The 22,659-nt window shown below is 44.5% G+C and overlaps 1 protein-coding gene across 1 annotated transcript; it reads left to right on the top strand.

The window, feature by feature from the left end:
• The first annotated feature begins 9,179 nt into the window (after positions 1-9,179).
• Positions 9,180-20,781, top strand: LOC131192739 (zinc finger protein ZFP2-like). Its single transcript, XM_058172216.1, has 4 exons — positions 9,180-9,520; positions 10,747-10,769; positions 13,837-13,943; positions 15,218-20,781. The coding sequence occupies exons 1-4, from the start codon at positions 9,443-9,445 to the stop codon at positions 16,810-16,812; spliced, it is 1,803 nt and encodes a 600-aa protein (XP_058028199.1). The 5' UTR covers positions 9,180-9,442; the 3' UTR covers positions 16,813-20,781.
• The last annotated feature ends 1,878 nt before the right edge of the window (positions 20,782-22,659 follow it).

The raw sequence follows: 22,659 nt of genomic DNA, 5'->3' as shown, positions 1-22,659 counted from the left end.
CGCCCAGGAAGGGCCTTCTCTGTGGGGCTCCCGCCCTCTGGGCGAACTCCCCAGGACTCCGTCAACTTCCGGACCTCCAGACCTTTTCATGAGCTTAAAACTCACCTATTCATCTGCGCTGGACTGGGTTAGTTTTTAAACTTATGGGTTTTAATGGGTTTTATTCTAAATTTTAATCATGGCCAATTTAATAAGTTTTTAATTATATTTTAATCGTATTTATATTGTATTATTTTGTATTTTTATCAGGCTGTGAACCGCCCTGAGTCCTTCGGGAGAAGGCGGTATAAAATTAAAATAAATAAATAATAAATAAATAAATATTATTATTTATTAGATTTTATACCGCCTTCTCCCGAAGGACTCAGGGCGGTGTACAGGCATAATAAAACCGACAATACAATATACAAGTTTAAAATACGATTAAAAAACTTATTATAAAATTGGCCTAAATTTAAAACATATTAAAATTAATTTAAAATTTCAAAATATTAATAAAACCCCAATTTAAAATCAAAACTATTATGCCAGTCCTGCTTGAATAAATAAGTGTGTTTTTAGCTCACGACGGAAGGTCCAAAGATCAGGCATGGCGTAGGCCAGGGAAGATCATTCCAGGCGTCGATGCTCCCACAGAGAAGGCCCTACTCCTGGGGCCGCCAGCCGACACTGTTTGGCGGGCGGCACCCTGAGGAGACCTTCTCTGTGAGAGCGTCTGGTCGATGGGAGGCATAAGGTAACAGCAGGCGGTCTCGTAAGTACCGGGTCCTAAGCCATGGGCGCTTTAAAGGTGGTAACCAGAATCTTGAAGCGCACCCGAAAGACCACAGGAAGCCAGTGCAGACTACGGAGCAGTGATGTTACGTGGGAGCCACGAGCGGCTCCCGTTACTACTCGCGCAGCCGCATTCTGGACTAACTGCAGCCTCCGATAGAAGTGTTAGAAGAAGAAAAAATAAAAGGACCACTGCTTGGAGCTAAATGCAAAACCTACAACGCAAAGCTTACAAAAACCAGAATATTTCTTGCTCCTGGGATTTATTTTTCCTTTCTTTAGGACAGTCTCGTAAACCTTAAGAAAGAAAGACAGAAGGAGGGACGTGATAGTCAGGAGGTGAAAGACAGCGAGAAAAAGATAATAAAAGATAACAAAAATGAGGACTCCACATCAACCATGGATGATTTACAGGTAGGAATCACATTTCCATTTCCTTTCTGCGCGCACACACACACACACACACACACACACACACAAACAAATCCTGCACTTTTGTGTGAGCCACTTTAAGAAGTGATGAGTGCAGAATTTCCAGAGATAACACTCAGTAGAGTTCTCTTAGGGGCCTCTGGACAGAATGGGACGATTTGGTGTGGCCAACACGCTGTGGCCAAATCACCCTGGGACAATTTTTAACAATTCAGTGTTTAAAGTGTGTAAAATAATTTTAAAATTATTTGAATTTTTGTCGCTCCCGTTTCATTTTGTCCCAAACTTTAATGATTCTGTTCCACCATTTCTTTGATATTAATATAACTCTTGTCCCGCAGCAAGTTGTCTCCAGCGAATTGGCCGTGCTGAGTTATCCTAAACCTGCTTCTGGAGGCTCCAGCTGCATTTTTCAAATTCCTTGGCACATGCCAGAGTGATGGAACAGCTCCATGTATGAAGCTGGCAAAGCATGATACAAAACTAAGTAAAGATGTGTGATGTTGAAGCTCCCCTCCCCTTGCAGGAAAATTTTTTTTTTCATTTATTTTATTTTATTTTATTTTATTTTATTTTATTTGATTTTATACCGCCTTCTCCCGAAGGACTCAGGGCGGTGTACAGGCATAATAAAACCGACAATACAATATACAAGTTTAAAATACGATTTAAAAAACTTATTTAAATTAGCCCAGTGATTAAAATTTACCATACTAAAACCCCGTTTAAAATTAATAAATATAACATTAAAATCCCAATTTAAGCCAGCCCCGCGCGGATAAAAAGATGAGTCTTGAGTTTGCGACGAAATGTCCGAAGGTCAGGTATTTGGCATAAACCCGGGGGAAGCTCGTTCCAGAGTGTGGGAGCCCCCACAGAGAAGGCCCTTCCCCTGGGGGCCGCCAGCCGACATTGTTTGGCGGATGGCACCCTGAGAAGTCCCTCTCTGTGGGAGCGTACGGGTCGGTGGGAGGCGTGTGGTAACAGCAGGCGGTCCCGTACTCTACAGCAGGGGTGTTAAACTCAAAAGCCTGCAGGCCAGACCTAGCCAGTGGGGTGCTTAGATCTGGCCCAGGAGGGCGCCCTGAAAACAGTGAAGGACTGGCCTATGGTGCTTCTACCAGCAAAAACAGAGCCCAGGAAGACTGCGAGTGGCCCCTGGGCTCTGTTTTTGGCCACGGAGACCTGCTGCAGCCCTCTGCCAGAAACAGTGGAGCTCAGGGGCCCCGCTTTCGCTGGCAGAGGGCTGCAGGAGGTCTTAGCGGCCGAAAACGGGGCCTGAGGGTTGCACATGGGCTCCCAGGCTCCATTTCCGCTGGCAGAGGGCTAGCAAAACAAACTAAAAGGAAAACAAAACAAAAGGAGAAATGTTTGCCCTTTTGCATTTGAAGGGACGGGAAAGGAGAAAGGGAAAGAGGAAAGACAAAGAAAAGGATGGGAAGAGAGCAAGGAGGGGAAAAAGAAGGAAAGAGGAGAACAAAGGAAAGGGAAGATGGATGGAAAAAGATGAAAAGGAAGGAGCCCCTCCCAGCCACCACAGGTGCCCCCGACACGAGTGATGTCAAGCTGGCAACGCTCCCCCTGGCCATACCCCCCACAGGTCAAACACAACCCTAATGCGGCCCTCAATGAAATCGAATTTGACACCCCTGCTCTACAGTAGTGGCCAAAATTGTGGAAACCTTTTGGGAAAAAGTGTATTTTCTAAAACTAGCTACTACTAGCTAATTGGAGTAGTGCCATAAAATTATATATCAATGGAAAGATAATTTAATCAAGAATGTAATGCGATAACTTTTATGAAGGATTTGCTATTAGAATAGTAGTTACAGTGTAAAGAAGAAAAGTGAAACACAGAAAAAACGAGATACACAAAAAGTATCACCATAGAAAAAACGAGATCTACAAAAATGATCACCATGTCAGTTAAAAGTTGGGTAACGTGTAGCATGAATTACGGCCTTACAATGTCTTCCCACGGAGTGAACCAAGTCTTTGAGTTCTGCAGCTAATGTGAAACCAAGATTGAGAGATTGCTTCACTTAACTGGGTTTTATTGCTGGGTTGTTTCTAACTAACAAGTTTCTTTAATCGGCTCCATAGATTTTCCATTGGGTGAAGGTCTGGGCTATTCCCAGGCCATTCCAGCAGTGGAATATGATTATCTTGAAACGCCTAAAACAAAAGTGGTGTTATTAGCCATCAAACCTCAAAAATACACTTTTCCCAAAAGGTGTCCACAATTTTGGCCATTACTGTATACTGACTTTCTCTCCGCTGTTCTAGCAAAATGCTCTGTCCTTTACTGACTAAAGGTAACAACACTGAGAATTTTGCTAGTCTGGTCAATTGAATGAAAATTCCCTAAATTAATTAATGGAATTAATGGTATTCACTTCTGTCTGATTTGGAGATGAGCACCAGATGATTTTAATAGGGATTGGAAAGAAATCATGGTTCTCAGTGGCTACTAGTCACAATGTCTGATACTTTTGTAGAAGTCAGGAAACAAAATGCTTTTAACTACCAGCCATTGAGGAGTAACAGATGGTGAGAATGGTCGTCTTTGCTTCCTTGGTTATGAATTTTCTGAATCTGTCAGCTGGGCTGTTGATTTATTTATTTATTTATTGTTTATTTTATTACATTTCTAGACTGCCCTTCTCCTGAAGGACTCAGGGCGGTGTACAGCCAAGATAAAAATAAACAATGTACAATTAAAAATAAATTTAAAAACTTATTATACAGTTAGGCCGATAAATTAAAATATATAAAATCTAAAAAAAACCAATTTAAAACTTAAATAGCAATTAAATTTAAAATCTAAACAATTTAAGAAAGCCCCGCGCGAACAAACAAATATGTTTTCAGTTCGCGGCGAAAGGTCCGAAGGTCAGATATTTGGCGTAAACCGGGGGGAAGTTTATTCCAGAGAGTAGGAGCCCCCACAGAGAAGGATCTTCCCCTGGGGGCCGCCAGCCGACATTGTTTGGCGGACGGCACCCTGAGAAGTCCCTCTCTGTGTGAGCGTACATGACATAGTTGGCTGGACCAGGTGTAGGAGAGATTGTCGAGAGGTTGAGAAAGGGATGGAAGAAATTAGAAACACTCATGAGAGAGAGGATGAGTCAGTCCACAGCTCATGTGTCCAGGGCAGAAGAAACGGCATAGCCTTCCCTTGTTCTCAAGAAGATGGAGGGAGGGAGAAGCACGTTAAGGCTTGAAAATTTCTGTTATTATAACTCAGTGTTTTTTTAAGGAATAGAATAGAATTCTTCATTGGCCAAGTGTGATTGGACGCGCAAGGAATTTGTCTTTGGTGCATATGCTCTCAGTGTACATAAAAAGACAAGATACATTCATCAAGAATCATAAGGTACGACACTTAATGATAGTCATAGGGTACAAATAAGCAATCAAATCATACTAGCAAACAATATCAATATAAATCGTAAGGATACAAGCAACAAAGTTACAGTCATACACGATGTGAACAATGAGAAGATTAATAGTAATGCAGCCTAATGTGAATAGTTTGATAGTGTTGAGGGAATTATTTGTTTAGCAGAGTGATGGCCTTCGGGAAAAAACTGTTCTCGTGTCTCGTTGTTCTGGTGTGCAGTGCTCTATAATGTCGTTTTGAGGGTAGGAGTTGAAACAGTTTATGTCCAGGATGCGAGGGGTCTGTAAGTATTTTCACAGCCCTCTTTTTGACAATACAGGTCCTCAATGGAAGGCAGGTTGGTAGCCTTTGTTTTTTCTGCAGTTCTAATTATGCTCTGAAGTCTGTGTCTGTTTTGTTGGGTTGCAGAACCAAACCGGACAGTTACAGAGGTGCAGATGACAGACTCAATAATTTCAAAGTTGACAACTTTAAGATGGGTAGACTTCAACTCCCAGAATTCCCCAGCACTGGTTTCTTAGTCTGATCTACCTTGCAGGAGTGATATAATTTCATAAACAGCACCTTGCAAGAAATCTGGGAACCAGCATTTTGAATTGTTCCAAGAGACACCACCTTAATGAACTTGCTACAAATGCAGAGGGACATGTCTAATTTAATGAAAAGAAGGACTAGGGGTGACATGATAGCAGTGTATGTGAGGGGCTGCCACAAAGGAGAGGGAGGTAAAGTTCCTTTCCAAAGTGCCTGAAGGCAGGACAAGAAGCAAAGGATGGAAAACAATCAAGCAGAGAACCAATGTAGAATTGAGGAGAAATTTCCTGACAGTGAGAACAATTAACTGGTGGAATGAGAAGTTGTGGGTGCCCCATCGCTGAAGGCTTTTAAGAAGAGGCTGGACAGCCACTTGTCTGAAATGATACAAGATCTCCTGCTTGTGTAGGTGGTTGGACTAGAAGACCTCAAAGGTCCCTCCCAACTCTTCTGTTTAATTCCTTTTAAAGTTTCCAAGTCAGATGTCAAACACTATATACCGTATTTTTCAGACTATAAGACACATTTTTTGTCTCCCAAAAAAGGGTGAAAATGTCTGTATAGATTAAAAATTGCTGAAGCCCTGTCCACCTGATGGCCGTTTTTTGGCCTCCGCACCAGTGGTGGGTTTCACTTACCTTTGCTACCGGTTTGCTCACGCGTGTGCCACTTTGGCGCATGCGCAGAGTATATTTGATGATGTCCGGGCAGGTGGGCGGAGCCTCCCACCGCTGCTTCTACCAGTTCTCCCAAACTGGGGCGAACCGGTAGCAATCCACTGCTCCGCATGCCCCATTTTCAGGCCTTTTTCCAGTCCATTTTTGAGGCCCGTTTCTGAGGCTTTTTTTTTTTTTTTTTTTTGGAAAAAACAGGCCAAAAAAAGTATCAAAAATGGACTGAAAAAAGCCTCAGAAAAGGGCTGAAAAAAGCTTCAAAAAAGGCCTGAAAATGGGATGCACAGAGGCCAAAAACTTTTTGTTGTTGTTGTTTTCCATTTAAATTTAGGTGCGTCTTATAGTCTGAAAAATACGGTTGTTAGTTGAGGAAATTTGAAGAAATCAGAAATAGACTGATTCCAGGATGGGATCCTTGGTGCTCACTTGGGGGGAATCTAGAACCCAGCCTTGTTTCTAGAGGAATATCCCAACCTTATTTCTAGCATGTTCATCCAGAGGGTCTCTTGGAGCTGTTTGCAATGCTTCTTCCCCAGCTTTCATTCCCCCTGGCCTGCAATTTGGGAGAGAAGCTTCTAACACACTCCCCCAACGTGCCCACAATCTCACACACATCCTCCACAATTTTTTTTTCTTTTGTTTACATTTATACCCCGCCCTTCTCCGAAGACTCAGGGCGGCTTACAGTGTATAAGGCAATAGTCTCATTCTATTTGTATATTTTTACAAAGTCAACTTATTGCCCCCCCAACAATCTGGGTCCTCATTTTACCTACCTTATAAAGGATGGAAGGCTGAGTCAACCTTGGGCCGGGCTCGAACCTGCAGTAATTGCAGGCTACTGTGTTCTTAATAACAGGCTTTTACCAGCATGAGCTAAACCGGCCCTTCAATTGCTAAAATATTCACTTATTTCTATGATTAAATTATACGCCGGCCATCTAACCATCTTTTTTTTTTAATTTGAATTTATATCCCGCCCTTCTCCGAAGACTCAGGGTGGCTTACATTGTGTTAAGCAATAGTCTTCATCCATTTGTATATTATATACAAAATCAACTTTTATTGCCCCCAACAATCTGGGTCATCATTTTACCTACCTTATAAAGGATGGAAGGCTGAGTCAACTTTGGGCCTGGTGGGACTTGAACTTGCAGTAATTGCAAGCAGCTGTGTTAATAACAGACTGCTTAGTCTGTTGAGCCACCAGAGGCCCTCTAAAGCAATTCTGGGTTTTCTATGCCACAATCCTACAACCGAACCGGTACATCACAGACCGGTTGTTCATTGAAATCTTGCCATCTCAAAATATCCATGCTGCTCTGATTGGAGATAGCTTTTCTGAGGTTAACAGTCTCTTGTCCCCTATTTCGTCCATTTTGTCTTCTTATAAGGCGCTGCAGGGGATTAAAATGGAACAGGGTGAAAGCGCTAAGGCCTTGGTGACGGAAAAGGAGGACGACGGAAACCACAAGGAGGTATTTTAGAATAATTTCTCCCTAGGTTGGCAGGCGGATTTGATATTAATTTCAAACTGCAATTGTATTAATTGGAGCAAAATAGTGGCTGTTTTTTAATTTACTTACGTTCCGCCTGTCATTCAGGAGCTCGAGTGCCTATAATACTCCTGTGAGGCGGGTTGGGCTAAGCAAGAGGGACCACTGGTCAGTGAGTTTTGGTATATGAGAGAGAAGCAGGACCTGGGTTTGTACCACCCCATGTCCGTCCCCTTCTCTACAGCCCCACCCTGGCTCTGGGATTGAGAGGAAGGGACCGGCCCAGAAGATTCTCCCCAGGGAGCTTCCATGATTGAAAAGAGACTCTAGCATCAGGTTTTCTTAAAATGTCACATTTGCATTTTCCCTTTCTCATAAAACATGATATTCTTAGATTTTCTTCCTCCCCCCTTTTTTTTTCCTCATTTATATCCCGCCCTTCTCCGAAGACTCAGGGCGGCTTACACTATGTCAAGCAATAGTCTTCATCCATTTGTATATTATATACAAAGTCAACTTATTGCCCCCAACAATCTGGGTCCTCATTTTACCTACCTTATAAAGGATGGAAGGCTGAGTCAACCTTGGGCCTGGTGGGACTTGAATCTGCAATAATTGCAAGCAGCTGCTGTTAATAACAGACTGCATTAGTCTGTTGAGCCACCAGAGGCCCCTTCCCCTTTTCTTTCTTTCTTCCTTCCTTCCCTTTCCCTTGCTTGTCCCCTTTCTTCCCCTCCCTCCCTTTCCCTTTCCCATTTCCTTCCTTCCTTCTCTCTTCTACCCTCCTTCCCCCCCCTTCCTCCCTTCCCCCTTCCCCTTTTCTTCCTTCCTTCTTCCTTCTACCTTCCTTCCTCCCTGCCTCCCTCCCCTGTTCCATTCCTACTAAAAGCTAGTAGAGTAGAATAAGGAAGTCTGGAAGCCTTGGTGGCACAGTGCTTAGAGTGCAGTACTGCAGGCTACTTCTGCTGCCTGCTGGCTGCCTGCAATTTGACAGTTCAGATCTCACCAGGGGTCAAGGTTGACTCAGCCTTCCATCCTTCCGAGGTCGGTAAAATGAGGACCCATATTGTTGGGAGCAAGAGGCTACTTCACCGACCCGTGCGCTCTCACAGAGAGGGACTCCTCAGGGTGCCGTCAGCTAGGCAGTGTTGCTCACGCCCAGGGAAGAGCCTTCTGTGGGGCTCCCGCCTCTGGAACAAACTCCCCAGGACTCGTCAACTTCCGGACCTCCGAACCTTCCGTCATGAGCTCAAGACACATTTATTCATCCGGACTGGCTTAGATTTTAAATTTATAGGGGTTTTAAATTGGTTTTAATATTTATATTTTACAAAGTCAACTTATTTCCCCAACAATCTGGGTCATCATTTTACCTACCTTATAAAGGATGGAAGACTGGAAACGGAGGAAGTCCTCATGGTTTCTATTAATACAGTTTTATTTAATGGAAGGTACAGCCTGATTCAGACATGACTGACCTGAGTCAAGTGAAAGAAGATGAGGAAGAGGAAGAGGGCAAGGAAGAGAACAGCAGTGAGGAGATAGTGGTATGTCTTTATGGTATTGAAGAGCTGCCTGTCCATCTTGTGCACAGAACGCCATCTGATCTCAATATGATTCAGGTTTTTTTTAATTTGAATTTATATCCGCCCTTCTCCAAGACTCAGGGCGGCTTAGATTTTAAATTTATAGGCAATTGGTCTCATTCTATTTGTATATTTTTACAAAGTCAACTTATTGCCCCCCCAACAATCTGGGTCCTCATTTTACCTACCTTATAAAGGATGGAAGGCTGAGTCAACCTTGGGCCGGGCTTGAACCTGCAGTAATTGCAGGCTTTGTGTTCTTAATAACAGGCTTTACCAACCTGAGCTATCCGGCCCCTATTGTTATTGAAACCAAGATGCTCTGGTTAAAATCTGTTCAAGGTTTTTATTTCTTTGCCTAACTCAAGTTCTTCCTTTCCGGAAATTCCTTGATTTCTTTGGGGTGTAAAATGGTACCTGGATGTCTTTAAGCAGAAACCGATGGCTTTTTCATTTGGGTGATGGAAGACTGGAAACGGAGAAAGTCCTCATTGTTTCTATTAATACAGTTTTATTTAATGGAAGGTACAGCCTGATTCAGACATGACTGACCTGAGTCAAGTGAAAGAAGATGAGGAAGAGGAAGAGGGCAAGGAAGAGAACAGCAGTGAGGAGATAGTGGTATGTCTTTATGGTATTGAAGAGCTGCCTGTCCATCTTGTGCACAGAACGCCATCTGATCTCAATATGATTCAGGTTTTGTTTTAAAAAAAAAACCCTCTGATTTCTGGAATTTTACCTTGAATTCAGACAAAACTAGGTGTTTTCTTCAATGTTTTTTTTATAATTTGCATTTATATCCCGCCCTTCTCCAAAGACTCAGGGCGGCTTACACTGTGTTAAGCAATGTTGTTCCACATAGGGCAGAGGGAATTGAACCAAACTCTTCGCTTTCTCATTTTTTGTTCTATGAGCACAAATATATATATATATATATATATATATGTCTGTCTGTCTGTCTGTCTGTCTGTCCGTCTGTCTGTCTGTCTGTCTTTGGTTATTTGGGTTTTCTCCCACGTAAAATTGGAAGTGTCTTGGCGACGTTTCGACGAAGTCTCATTCTTCATCTTCAGGCTTCAGCTTCGTGCTTCTGGGAGCAATGTGATTGCAGCTGTTTCTTCCTTTAACTGCTAGTGGGGTTTGAACTGATTGGGTGGGAGCTTGGCTGTGCTCTGATTGGATGGGGTTTTGTGCTCTGATTGGATGGGGTGTGTCCTGTTTGGGTGGGGGCTTGGTTGTGCTCAGATTAGTCTGAGTTGCAGGGGGATTTGAGCTGGTGAGCTGCACTGCTGCTGTTTGGCTCCGTGTTCGTGGTTCCCACTAGCAGTTCCCACTAGCAGTTAAAAAGGAAGAAACAGCTGCAATCACACATTGCTCCAAGAAGCACGAAGCTGAAGCCTGAAGATGACGAATGAGACTTCGTCGAAACGTCGCCAAGACACTTCCAATTTTACACAGGAGAAAACCCGAACAACCAAAGACCTACATACATACATACATACATACATATATATATATATATATATATATATATATATATATATATATATATATATGGCACTAGGTATACTAAATGACACTTGCCAGCCAGGTTACAGAAAAATTGGTGAACAGGAATATTTTTGTGCAGGCTTATATGAAATTTTATTGCTACTGGTTTCGTTCAAATTTCAAAGCAAAAAAGGCATAAAAGAAATTAACTTTAATTTACATTAAAACTCAAAAGTAAAGAAATTGCTACTGCTGTGATATCCTGTTCCAGTGAAATAATTCCATGGCCATTAGTTTTGCTGGACTTCCTAAGCAGATCTTTCTGTCTGTATAATTATGTTTCTCTTTTCCCTTAGGAGTCTGGAAGTATTGAGAGCAGGTAAGAATTGGAGTTTTTTAAATTGCCTTTGTTCACGGCATCTCTGCCAGGGTTTCTGTCAGGTGCAAAGGATCGGGGCCATAAGTTAAATTGCCGTTCAGAAATATTGATAAGTCTATACACAAAAATAGAGCCAACTAAAGTTCAAACCTGAATCTGCACCAGATAAAAGTCAACAGAATTTAAGGGGGGGCTGGACTTAGAATAGAATAGAATAGAATAGAATAGAATAGAATAGAATAGAATAGAATAGAATAGAATAGAATAGAATAGAATAGAATAGAATAGAATAGAATAGAATAGAATAGAATAGAATAGAATAGCAGAATTGGAAGGGACCGTGGTGGTCTTCTAGTCCGACCCCCTGCTTAGGAAGGAAACCCTACACCACTTCAGACAAATGGTTATCCAACATCATCTTAAAAATTCCCAGTGCTAATTCACAATTTCTGCCAGCAAGTTGATCCACTTATTGATTGTTCTCAATGTCAGGAAATTTCTCCTTAGTTCTAAGTTGCTTCTCTCCTTTCCACCCATTGCTTCTTGTTCTGCCCTCAGGTGCTTTGGAGAACAGCCCGACTCCCTCTTCTTTGTGGCAACCCCTGAGATATTGGAACACTGCTATCATGTCTCCCCTAGTCCTTCTTTTTATTAAACTAGACATACCCAGTTCTTGCAACCATTCTTCATATGTTTTAGCCTCCAGTTCCCTAATCATCTTTGCTGCTCTTCTCTGCACTCTTTCTAGAGTCTCAACATCTTTTTTATATCATGGCAACCAAAACTTAGACTGCTTATGGCAACGTAACGATTCTAAGCTAATGACACGTTTTATTCCCCCCCCCCTTTTTTTTTTTCCCTGCTCTTCTACACTTTCACTCAAGGCTCAAAAATAAATCTCCCCTTAGGAACTCAGACCTATATTTGGGATCTCTCAGTGATGAGTTAAATGTTCGGGTTTGTAGGATGTATTTATTGCAAGTAGAAAAAGCCCTAGTAATTAAAATCAGCCGCTGCAGGATCAACAGTCCAGTTCTCATGGCCCAAATGGTTTAGATGTGGTCTTTTCCCCCCTGCCCTTTCACGTTTCTTGTCACTCCTTCCCTGCCATAGAGGAGAATATCTGTAACTCAGGGTTCAACTGTGGAGTCTTGGTGTTCTCTTGAGTTTGGATGTATGCTTGGAGGCGTTTTATTACCTGACTAGGTAACACCATCGGTGTGAAGGAGTGTGGGGGTTTGCTCCCTCTTTTATATACAGTGGTTTTTTGTTTTGTTTTTTATTTGCATTTATATCCCGCCCTTCTCCGAAGACTCAGGGCGGCTTACACTGTGTCAAGCAATAGTCTTCATCCTATTTGTATATTTATATACAAAGTCAACTTATTGCCCCCAACAATCTGGGTCCTCATTTTACCTACCTTATAAAGGATGGAAGGCTGAGTCAACCTTGGGCCTGGTGGGACTTGAACCTGCAGTAATTGCAAGCAGCTGTGTTAATAACAGACAGTCTTAGCAGCCTGAGCCACCAGAGTTTCAGGGCTGGGTTCTACTTACCTTTACTACCGGTTTGCAACAGGATCGCGCACGCTTTCCCTGCGCAAATGCGCACAGAAGCTTCCTGATGACACCTGGGTCGGTGGGCGGAGCCTCCCGCCAGTTTTACTACCGGTTCTTGCAAACCGGTCCGAACCGGGGGGCAACCCACCACCGAGTGGTTTGACCTTCCAGGATTGATGGGGGCTTCAATAGACTGGGGAACATCATTGTGCGGGGAAGTGTGCGGTTTGCTCCCTGTTTATATGTAGTAGTTTACCTTGCCAGTTTTGGATGGATGATTTATAGAATAGAATAGAATTTTATTGGCCAAGTGTGATTGGACACACAAGGAATTTGTCTTGGTGCATATGCTCTCAGTGTACATAAAAGAAAAGATACCTTCATAAGGAACAACATTTACAACACAATTGATGGTCAATATATCAATATAAATCATAAGGATTGCCAGCAACAAGTTATAGTCATACAGTCGTAAGTGGAAAGAGATGGGTGATGGGAACTATGAAACGATTAATAGTAGTGCAGATTCAGTAAATAGTCTGACAGTGTTGAGGGAATTTATTATTATTATTATTATTATCATCATGTCTTATTATCATCATGTCTTATCATACACAATATACTGATATTGATTGCTTCCTGATTGCTTAATTGTAGCCTATGACTATCATTAAGTGCTGTATCATTAAGTGTTAAATTTGTACCCTATGATCATCACTAAGTGTTGTAAATGTTGCACCTTGATGAAGGTATCTCTTCTTTTATGTACACTGAGAGCATCTGCACCAAGACAAATTCTTGTGTGTCCAATCACACTTGGCCAATAAAGAATTCTATGCTATGCTATGCTATGGGGTGTTATTTCCTTCTTGGCAGAGGAAGGAAGAAAGAAACTAAAGATACTCCTCAACTTGCAACCATTCATTTAGTGACCGTTTGCAGTTACAACAGCACTGAAAAAAGTGACTTTTTTCACATTTGTGACTGTTGCAGCCGCATCCCTGTGATCGCATGTTCAGAATTCGAACTCTTGGCAACTGACTCATAGATTTAAAGATGGTTGCAATGTCCCAGGATCACGTGATCCCCTTTTCCGACCGTTCTGACAAGCAACGTCAACAGGGAAGCCAGATTCACTTACCAACCGGGTTACCAACTTAACAACTGCAGTGTTTCACTTAACAGCCGTGGCAAGAAAGAAAGGTCCTAAAATGGGGAGGGAAATCCCCATTGCTTAGTAACAGAAATTTGGGGCTCGATTGCGGTCGTTCGTGTGCACCCCAAACCCAACATGGCAGGACATGCTATTGCATATAAAAGGCAGCAAGCCCCACCTTCCCTCACACTGAGGCTGTTACCGAGTTGGGTAACGAAACGTCAAGCCTCAGAGAGCACCAAGGAGTCTTTATGAACTCAGTTGTTTTAAATTTGCACTTTGTGATCGTGTCTTTTGTTCCGGAGCCCGTTGTGTTAATTCCTTTTCTCCTTTCTCTCGTTGGGATCCTCAGAGAAGACGACGAGCCGCTGGCTGGGAGACTAGAGGAGATCAAGCAGAGATACGGCAATTTGTGTCAGAACAGCACCGTTTTCCAAGAAATGATACTGCGGCTCAAAGGTCTGTCTCCTTTTCTTCAGAGTTTGTGGGGGCATCATCTGGTCCCAGGAGGCTCTGGTGATGCTTTGGCTTCCAGTGGGCTTTTAGTCACTCCCTGGGCCCAGTCAGGTTTTCTATTCTGCTCTGTTTTGCTTTGCTTTTTCCTGCCTCTCAGTCAATCTTGAATCTTGACCAAGTCCCTGCAGTGTTCTTAGCAACATTTTTGGCGACATTTTGCCTCAGCCTCCTCCTTCCTAACGCTGAGAGGGAGGAACTGACCCAAAGTCACTCAAACCAGCTGTTGTGTCCCACTCCCCCTCTGACGACCGGGTCTAGGAAGTCCGTATCAGGCGTGGCAACGAAGCCTCTGCAGCTTTGCCAAATTCCTCCGAGGTTTCTCAGGGCAGGCAGGAGTCCAAGTTGTGACTTCAGCAAACTAGATGAGACTTTGCTTGACTCAAAGTTGGAATGCCAAAAGCAGGTCCTTTATATAGGCTGTGGGGTGTGGCTCCATGACTCAGCATTTATCCAGGCCTGCCCCTCCCTTCCTTCTGCTGACATCGCCTCTCAGATCTCCGGAAGCAAGGATCCTCCCACTTTGAATTGTCTTCTGCTGTTTGAGAAAGGGAGGGGTCAGAAGGAGTAGGCCCGAGTAATTCCAATCCGGGGCTGACTTCCTCTGATGGCTGAGCCAAAGGAACACATGCTGTATGAGTGAGGTTTGTTTGTTCATTCCTGACATCCTGTCCGGGCATGGGGCCAGGGCCGGGGGCTGGAGGCATGATAGGCTGTTCATCTTCATTATCAGACTCGGAGTCTGATAGCAGGCCCGGGAGGAGACGGGAGGGGCCGGCTGAGGAGAGGAGGGAGGACGAGGCACAACACCAGCTAAGGCAGTGCTTCTCAATTATTTTTGTCATGCCCCCCTAGGAAGAAGAAAACATTTTTCGCGCCCCCCGCGCGACTGTAAATAGTATCATTATTAAAAAAACGAGGTCAAACGCGCGCTCCTTTACGGAGCCTCGCGCCCCCCCTGGGGGGCGCGCCCCACTATTTGAGAAGCACTGAGCTAAGGCAAGACTAGAACTCGCAATCTGCTGATTTATAGCCCTGTTCCTTTAACAAAAAAAAACCAAACTGGCTCTCTTCTGCCGCACATAATTCACTGTTTCTCAACCTGGGCAGTTCTAAGAGGTGAGGACTTCAATTCCCAGAATTCCCCAGCCAGCCACGTTTCTTTAACTGGTGTCTCCCCGTTTCCTTTTTGACTTCTCCCTTCTCCTGTTTTTCTGCAGCCGGATGGAGGAACCAAAATAAGGAACGGGATTGTTTGCCTGGGGGCTCGGAGCGGCTGCAGCTGAACAGGATGATGTGGGGCGGAGACGAAGTCAGCTTTTCCCCCAGCATTGGGGGCCAGTTGGGAGCCCTGGACAGTCCCTCGAGGACGGTGGATTGTCTGCTAGAAGCCAGAGCTCCAATTTCGATCCCGTTCGGCGGGGGCTTCTTTGACTTCAGCGAGTTTGCGGTCCAGCAGAGTTTCCTCCAGAGGAAAGGCCAGGAGCTCTCCAAAACGTTTGGGTCGGGCCTGAGCTCCAGCATGGTGGAGAAGGCACTGCCGGCGGACAAACCCTACAAGTGCAACGAGTGCGGGAAGAGCTTTGGCAAACTCGCCACCTTGAACACGCACGGCCGGACACACACGGGGGAGAAGCCCTTCAAGTGCTCGCACTGCGACAAGGACTTCAGCCAGAGCTCCCACCTGCAGCTGCACGAGCAGACCCACACGGCGGAGAAGCCCTACAAGTGCAATGAGTGCGGGAAGAGCTTTGGCAAGCGCTCCACCCTCAACACGCACGGCCGGACGCACACGGGGGAGAAGCCCTTCAAGTGCTCGCACTGCGACAAGCGCTTCAGCCAGAGCTCCCACCTGCAGCTCCACGAACGGACCCACACGGGGGAGAAGCCCTACAAGTGCCTGCTGTGCGAGAAGAGCTACAACCAGCGGTCCAGCCTCATCATCCACGAGCGAAGCCACACAGGCGAGAAGCCCTACTCCTGCCTGGAGTGCGGGAAGAGCTTCAGCCAAAAGGCCACCCTGGTCCTCCACGAGAAGAGCCACCGGGGGGAGAAGCCCTACAAGTGCCTGGAGTGCGGCAAGGGTTTCAGCCTGAGCGCCGACCTCATCCGCCACCAGAGCATCCACACGGGGGAGAAGCCCTACACCTGCTCCGAGTGCGGGAAGAGCTTCAGCCAAAACTCCCACCTCATGGCCCACATCCGGACCCACACGGGCGAGAAGCCCCACAAGTGCCTGGAGTGCGGCAAGGGCTTCAACTGGAGCTCGGAGCTCATCGCCCACGAGCGGACCCACACCGGCGAGAAGCCCTACCAGTGCCTCTACTGCGCCAAGAGCTTCAGCGTCCGCTCCAGCCTCAGCAAACACGAACGGACCCATACCGGAGAGAAGCCCTTCGTCTGCCCCCAGTGCGGGAAGGGCTTCATCCAGCGCTCCAGCCTGGTGGCGCACGAGCGCTCCCACACTGGCGAGCGGCCTTACCTGTGCCTGGGCTGCGGAAAAGGCTTCCGGGAGAGCTCGCAGCTCATCGCCCACGAGCGGACCCACACTGGCGAGAAGCCCTACGTCTGTTCGGAGTGCGGCAGCTGCTTCAAAGCCAAGGCCGCCCTCCTGCGGCACCAGCGTGGTCACTTGGACCTGAACTCCTTCATCTGTGCCGACTGTGGGAAGATTTTCTCTTCGGCCGCGGAGTCCCCGGAGAAATGTCCCGAGTGCGTGAACCTGAGCCTGATGTCGGATCTGTCGCAGGCGTCGGAAGAGGCCGATCTGGAAATGGCTGAAGGAGCGGGACAAAGCGACGGCGCTAAGATGTGAATGGGTGAGGCCGGCTGGGCCTTGGGTGTTCTGCTTTTTTTTGCCGGTCATAAAATCGGCTTCCTCTTTGGATGGAGCGGACCCCGGAAAAAGGGACTGTGCCGCGGCTGACAGAGGACCGGTTTTGTTGACGGGCCGTGTCTGTGGGCAGCTGAATGCCTTCCCCACAGATGTGCTGGCCCTCGCAGTTTTGGTTCCCGTTGCCAAACCAGGCCCATTTCAGACCCTTTGGAGGGGAGCTGGAAATGCAGAGAGAACCAGAATCAGGTGGATACGAAAATGGAAGCAAATGCCTGAAGTTTTAGCATTGTCCTTTGCTACCCAGGGCCTAGAATGCGGCTCCTGATCAACTGGAGATTTGGGTCTGTAGCAGAGGAACCACGAGACGCGTCTTCAAGGCTCTTGTTTTTGATACACGGGCCCCTTGCTGCCTATCCGAAGAGACTTCGGTTTCACAAAGGGTTGTTGTTTTTTTTAATGAATTGTGCTCAACTTTTCAATGGATTTGAACTGTAAAGAACTTTACCTCACTAAATCCTAGTGGATGCACGTGAAACGCTTGGAACCGGGCTGGCCTTCGAATCGGGCTGGGGTCAGCCTGCCTGAGCGCAGAGCTGGTTTTTTTGCCTTGTGTCAAAAAAAATAGTGGCACAGCAGCAAAAAAATACAGGAGGGGACATTAATGGAGGAAAATTGGTTTGGTCCCATTGGACCTTGAGCAATTAATTCGATTCCTGTCTCTTTTCACATTTGCTTTAACTAGCAAGCTCAGCTGACTATTAAGTTTTTATTATTTATTTGATAGCCAGATAGAAGTACGAGCTTTTTCTCCCTTTGGATGAAATGAGGGTAATTTGGTAGGACATCCCAATTAACGTAGCAACATCCAGTTGCAAGATGGCTGGAATGAGAGGCAGCTTTCCAGACAGGCACCCCGTTAAGGGAGATTGCAGGAAAACACATGTCCGAACACAAATCTTTTTCAAGAAAGCCATTCTAGGTACATCGAGAAGGTGTGGCTCTGTTGCCAGAGAGGGAAAAATGAAAATTTAACAGTTTTGCACTTAACTCCCTGGCAGTGGAAAGCTAGTACCTCAGGGGACTAGTACAAGGCTACCTCTTGTACTACTTGCAGTGAACCTGTTCCATTAATAAACCTATTTAGGCAGCATTTTTCCTCACGTTTATCCTACAGTAGTGTATTTCAACTTTGACAACTTTTAAGATGGGTGGACTTCAAGTCCCCAGAATTCCTCAGCTAGCCATGCTGGCTGGGCAATTCTGGGATTTGAAGTCCACCGATCTTAAAAGTTGGCAAAATTAAAAAAACAAACAAACACTGTCCTACAGTAACACAATCCGTCCATTAACCACTTTGTACTTCATACCTAAACCTGGCCTGTAGCCTTCCCTAACCTCATTCCTTGCTGACTGAATTATGGGAGTTGTCGTTACCACACATCTGACGAGCATGAAGTTTGGGAAGAAGCATAGAATTCTGGATTTTATCTTTGTAAGTTGGGGACCCAGGAATTGACTCTCTCTCTCTCTCTTTGCAAACTAAAAGTTTATTCCAGGTGGGTAGACTGTAGATAGATAAAACAGTAAACGACTTCTGAAGGGGAGGATCCATATCTCTCTCAAATAATTAAAAGGTAAAGCTTTGATAATTGCCACCTTGCTCTGCAAAAAAAGGGGTTTTATAAGATATCAGCTTTGCATTGGCCACACCTGGCTGAATCCAGTTGTAAACCAGTTTTAGCAGGGGTGGGATTCAGGCAGTTCGCACCACTTCAGGAGAACCGGTTGTTAACTTTCTGAGCAGTTTGGCAAAACTGGTTGTTGAAAGAAATCATTAGGGCAGAGAACCGGTTGTTAAATTACTTGAATTCCACCCCTGAGTTTTAAGTGTCCTGAAGTACTGTAGAAGAGGGGACCGGAAATGTCTCCGCGAAAGGATTTTTCCTCACATGAGGAAAAATTTGTGAGGAATTTTGCCTCAAGAAGGCAGCTGGGATTCCTTGCGAAGTGAAATCATTAAAAGAAAAAAAAAACTTGACGTCTGTAGGGCAGAAGTTCCTTTAGATCAGACATCTCCAAACTTTTAAGACTTGTTGACTTCAGCTCCCAGAATTCCCTAGCCTGCCAATTCATGCTTATTTCCTTCCAAGAAATTCCTCGCACACACCATTCTTTTGCATTTTTATTCAAAGTGTTGGCGCAGACATGGAGGGGTGTGCGTGTGTGGTTCTGTCACAGAAATTATACCTTGCTAAATTGTTTTCACTTGCAACTTAAGCCAAGCGTCCATCCCCAACCTTGGTTTGTCCAGATTGTGGCTTCCTATCATTAAGAGTTAGGGTGAATGTGAATGTGAATGCGAATGGAATTGAATTGAAAACAACTAGGAGTATCCAGGCTGGGTTAATATAGCACTGGCAATAGCACTTAGACTTATATACCTCTTCACGATGCTTGACAGCCCTCTCTAAATGGTTTATAGAGTCAGCGTATTGCCCCCCAACAATCTGGGTCCTCGTTTTACCGACCTCAGAAGGATGGAAGACTGACTCAACCTTGAGCCAGTCAGGATCGAACTCCTGGCAGTGGGCAGAGCTAGTTTGCTTTATAGCTTTCTAACCACTCTGCCACAACGACCCTTAATAGAGACAAAGTCAGTGGTCGCTTTCCACCACTCATACATAAAGCGCATCTGTGAGGTAAGGTCCTTGGTGGTTTTCTTGCGGACTTTCATCACCCAACTAGGTAACACCATCAGTGCTGGAAGGGTTTGGGGTTTATCCCTTCCGGCACAGATGACGTTACCCAGTAGGGTAATGTAACATCTGCAAGAAAGCAACCAAGCTCAATTCTACCCTGAGCTACAAATGTTGTCTTCTTCGGTACACTTGAAAATAACCGTGGTTAAATTTTTTTAGGTGTCTGCAAAAGCTGATGTTTTGCAAGGCTGTTAACATCTGATGAAATTTGTGTATTCTTCTGAGATTTTAGACTACCATGGATGATTACTTGATGTTTTGTAAGATTTGGGATCATTTTTAAAAAAATAATTATTATTATTTTGTGAGCACTCTTTGGAGTTGTGGAATCTGGAAAGATTGCTGACCCCTGATGTCAAATATCACCCTGTATGTGATGCTTGTATAGGTTCCTATAATCTGATGCTGTCTTCAGCAGTAGATAATTATTTTTTCTGTGTTTTGTTTTTTTTTTACAAAATCTAATATAGGTACAAGCAATGCCTTCCTCCCGGGCTTCTTCTGTTAGTTTGGGTACTTTAAAAGGGGCACATTATCATAAGGACTTTACCATGCTTTCAGAAATGTGAAATTTACACTGAATATTTAAACCCTGGGAGATTGGCGCTCTGCCCCACGAGCACTGCCTCTATCCGTTCTGTTCTCATATTAGGGCTGTGCTCCTCAACCATGGCAATTTGAAGGTGGGTGGACTTCAACTCCCAGAATTCCCCAGCCAGCCACGGGGAATTCTGGGAGTTGAAGTCTACCCACCTTAAAAGTTGCCAAGGTTGAAAAACACCGCATTAGGGTTTATGTAAAGCCACCTTTCTGACTATAAGCAAGACCTACTTGTATGAATTGTTAGAAATGGGGAGGTCTCCTTGGTCTTGTTTCTTGCTCTGGAATATTGCTCCAGTATCCAAATAGGCTGGTCTTTAATCCTCTCCCCCCCACTTTTTAAATTTTTGTAATGCTCTTATTTTTTTGGGGGGGGGTTCCTTCTCTCCTCCCCAGCTTTCTGGCTTTGCTTTCAATGTGAATATGCTTTGTTTCGCATCTCACTTGGGCTCATGGTTTTTCTTCGTTATTTTTGAGCGTTAATAAAAATAATAAAACGATCTCCTAACATGCCAAAATTCTTCTGCCTTGTCATCCATCTTGGCCTTGGTGTCTTCCTCACCGTCCAGATTCGCTTTTTTATCCTATTTTTTCAGGACGTGTGAATCGTTCCATTTGAGACGACTTCTCCTTTCGTCTGTAGTCCAGTCCTAAATCCAATCTGCAGATTTTGAATGCATTGTTTGCCGTCCGTAATTTTTGCAACGTTATCAATATGCAGTGTCCATGCCCCCAAGTGCACACATTTATATGCGTATCTCAGAAATTAAACAAGATTGGATATAAACCCTAAATCCTAAAGATGTTTGTTTGCATATCATTTTACTCCAGAAAGTACCATTTATTTTATTTATTAATATCCTGACTTCGTTATTTATAAATGAGGCAATGGACATACTTAATACTCCTCCCTCCTATTTTTCCCACAACAATCCTTTGAAGGGGGTTAGACTGAGAGAGGGGGACTAGCTGAAAGTCAGTTTTTGATCCCTGGGATGGGACTACAACTCACAATCTCCTGGTGATTGGCCCAAAGTCACCCAGCCAACTTCCATGTCTAAGGCGGGTCTAGAATTCACAGTCTCCTGGTGATTGACCCAAAGTCGCTGTCAGCCCTGGAGGCCATCTTTTTCTTTGGACCTTCAGGGCTGCCACACTTAGTGCTGTGCGAAACTGGAAGGAGTGGGGATTACATGGAGTTGCAGAGATATCTAGCCATAATAACATTCTTTTCTCTGGGAGTCAAGGACATTCTGCCGTGCACCTGAGTGGTGTAACTGGGAGGCATCTCCAGTTAGGATGGTGCATTGATTGGACCATGTGATGGACATGTGGATGCAGGGGAAGGGACTTGGGACTTTCTTTTGGGTGGGGAAAACCTGGAAGCTTTCAGATTCGGGTTTTCCCAGACGTGCCAATATGACATCTCTAAAAAAAAAATGGACCTTTGAGGAACTAGCCTCGGAGTCTTCTTTCGTTGGGGGTGTTACTTGGAACCCTGACATTCACCCAGCTGGTTTTCATACCTAAGGCGGGACTAGAATTCACAGTCTTCTCTCAACACCTACCGTATATACTCGAGTATAAGCCGATCCGAATATAAGCCGAGGCACCTAATTTTACCACAAAAACTGGGAAAAACTATTGACTCAAGTATAAGCCGAGGGTGGGAAATGAGGCAGCTACTGGTCAATGTAAAAAATAAAGATAGAGCCAAGTAAAATAACATGAATATTTATTTGAACGAAAAACAATAAAAGTGCAAAAGGGGGAAGGAGGATTCCCAGCTTTAGAAAATTTAGAACTACGCCGCCTTTGGTATGACCTGAGCATAGCTCATAAAATTATCTGCTACAATGTACTTCCTATCAATGACTACTTCAGCTTCAACCACAACAATACACGAGAACACAATAGATTCAAACTTAAAAGTGAACCTCTCCAATCTAGATTGCAGAAAATGTGACTTCAGTAACAGAGTTGTTAATGCCTGGAATGTGCTACCTGACTCTGATCTCTTCCCAAAATCCCCAAAGCCTTAACCAAAGACTATCTAGTATTGACCTCACCCCATTCCTAAGAGGTCTGTAAGGCGTGCATAAGAGCACCAGCGTGCCTACCGTCCCTGTCCTAATGTTCCCTTTAGTTGTATTCCTTTTATGTATTCAATTCATGCTTATATTTATATAATTATTTAATATGTATTTGACAAAATAAAATGAATGAATGAATGAATAGAATAGAATAGAATAGAATTTTTATTGGCTAAGTGTGATTGGACACACAAGGAATGAATGAATGAATGAATGAGTGAGTGAGTTACTTCAACAACATTGTCTCACAGAAATTGACAATACAACTGCAAGCATGAAAATGAGTCCTCCTTTAGCTTCCAAGGGACCAGGGTGCCTCTGAAGGTCAGTGCTCTAAGCACTAAGAACCCAGCACAAATCTAAGCCTGTATGCA

This window comes from Ahaetulla prasina, chromosome 2 (genome assembly GCF_028640845.1).
Source record: "Ahaetulla prasina isolate Xishuangbanna chromosome 2, ASM2864084v1, whole genome shotgun sequence".
NCBI classification, from domain to species: Eukaryota; Metazoa; Chordata; class Lepidosauria; order Squamata; family Colubridae; genus Ahaetulla; species Ahaetulla prasina.
The sequence above is the reverse complement of the archived record's forward strand: the minus strand, read 5'-3'. Positions and strand labels throughout refer to the sequence as shown.

Bases quoted from the DNA above. Each gene is read 5' to 3' on its own strand.
- LOC131192739 (XM_058172216.1), top strand. From the start codon at position 9,443: ATGACTGACCTGAGTCAAGTGAAAGAAGATGAGGAAGAGGAAGAGGGC. The intron at 9,521-10,746 runs GTATGTCTTTAT...CTTTTCCCTTAG, and splicing joins ACAGCAGTGAGGAGATAGTG to GAGTCTGGAAGTATTGAGAG. The intron at 13,944-15,217 runs GTCTGTCTCCTT...GTTTTTCTGCAG, and splicing joins AATGATACTGCGGCTCAAAG to CCGGATGGAGGAACCAAAAT.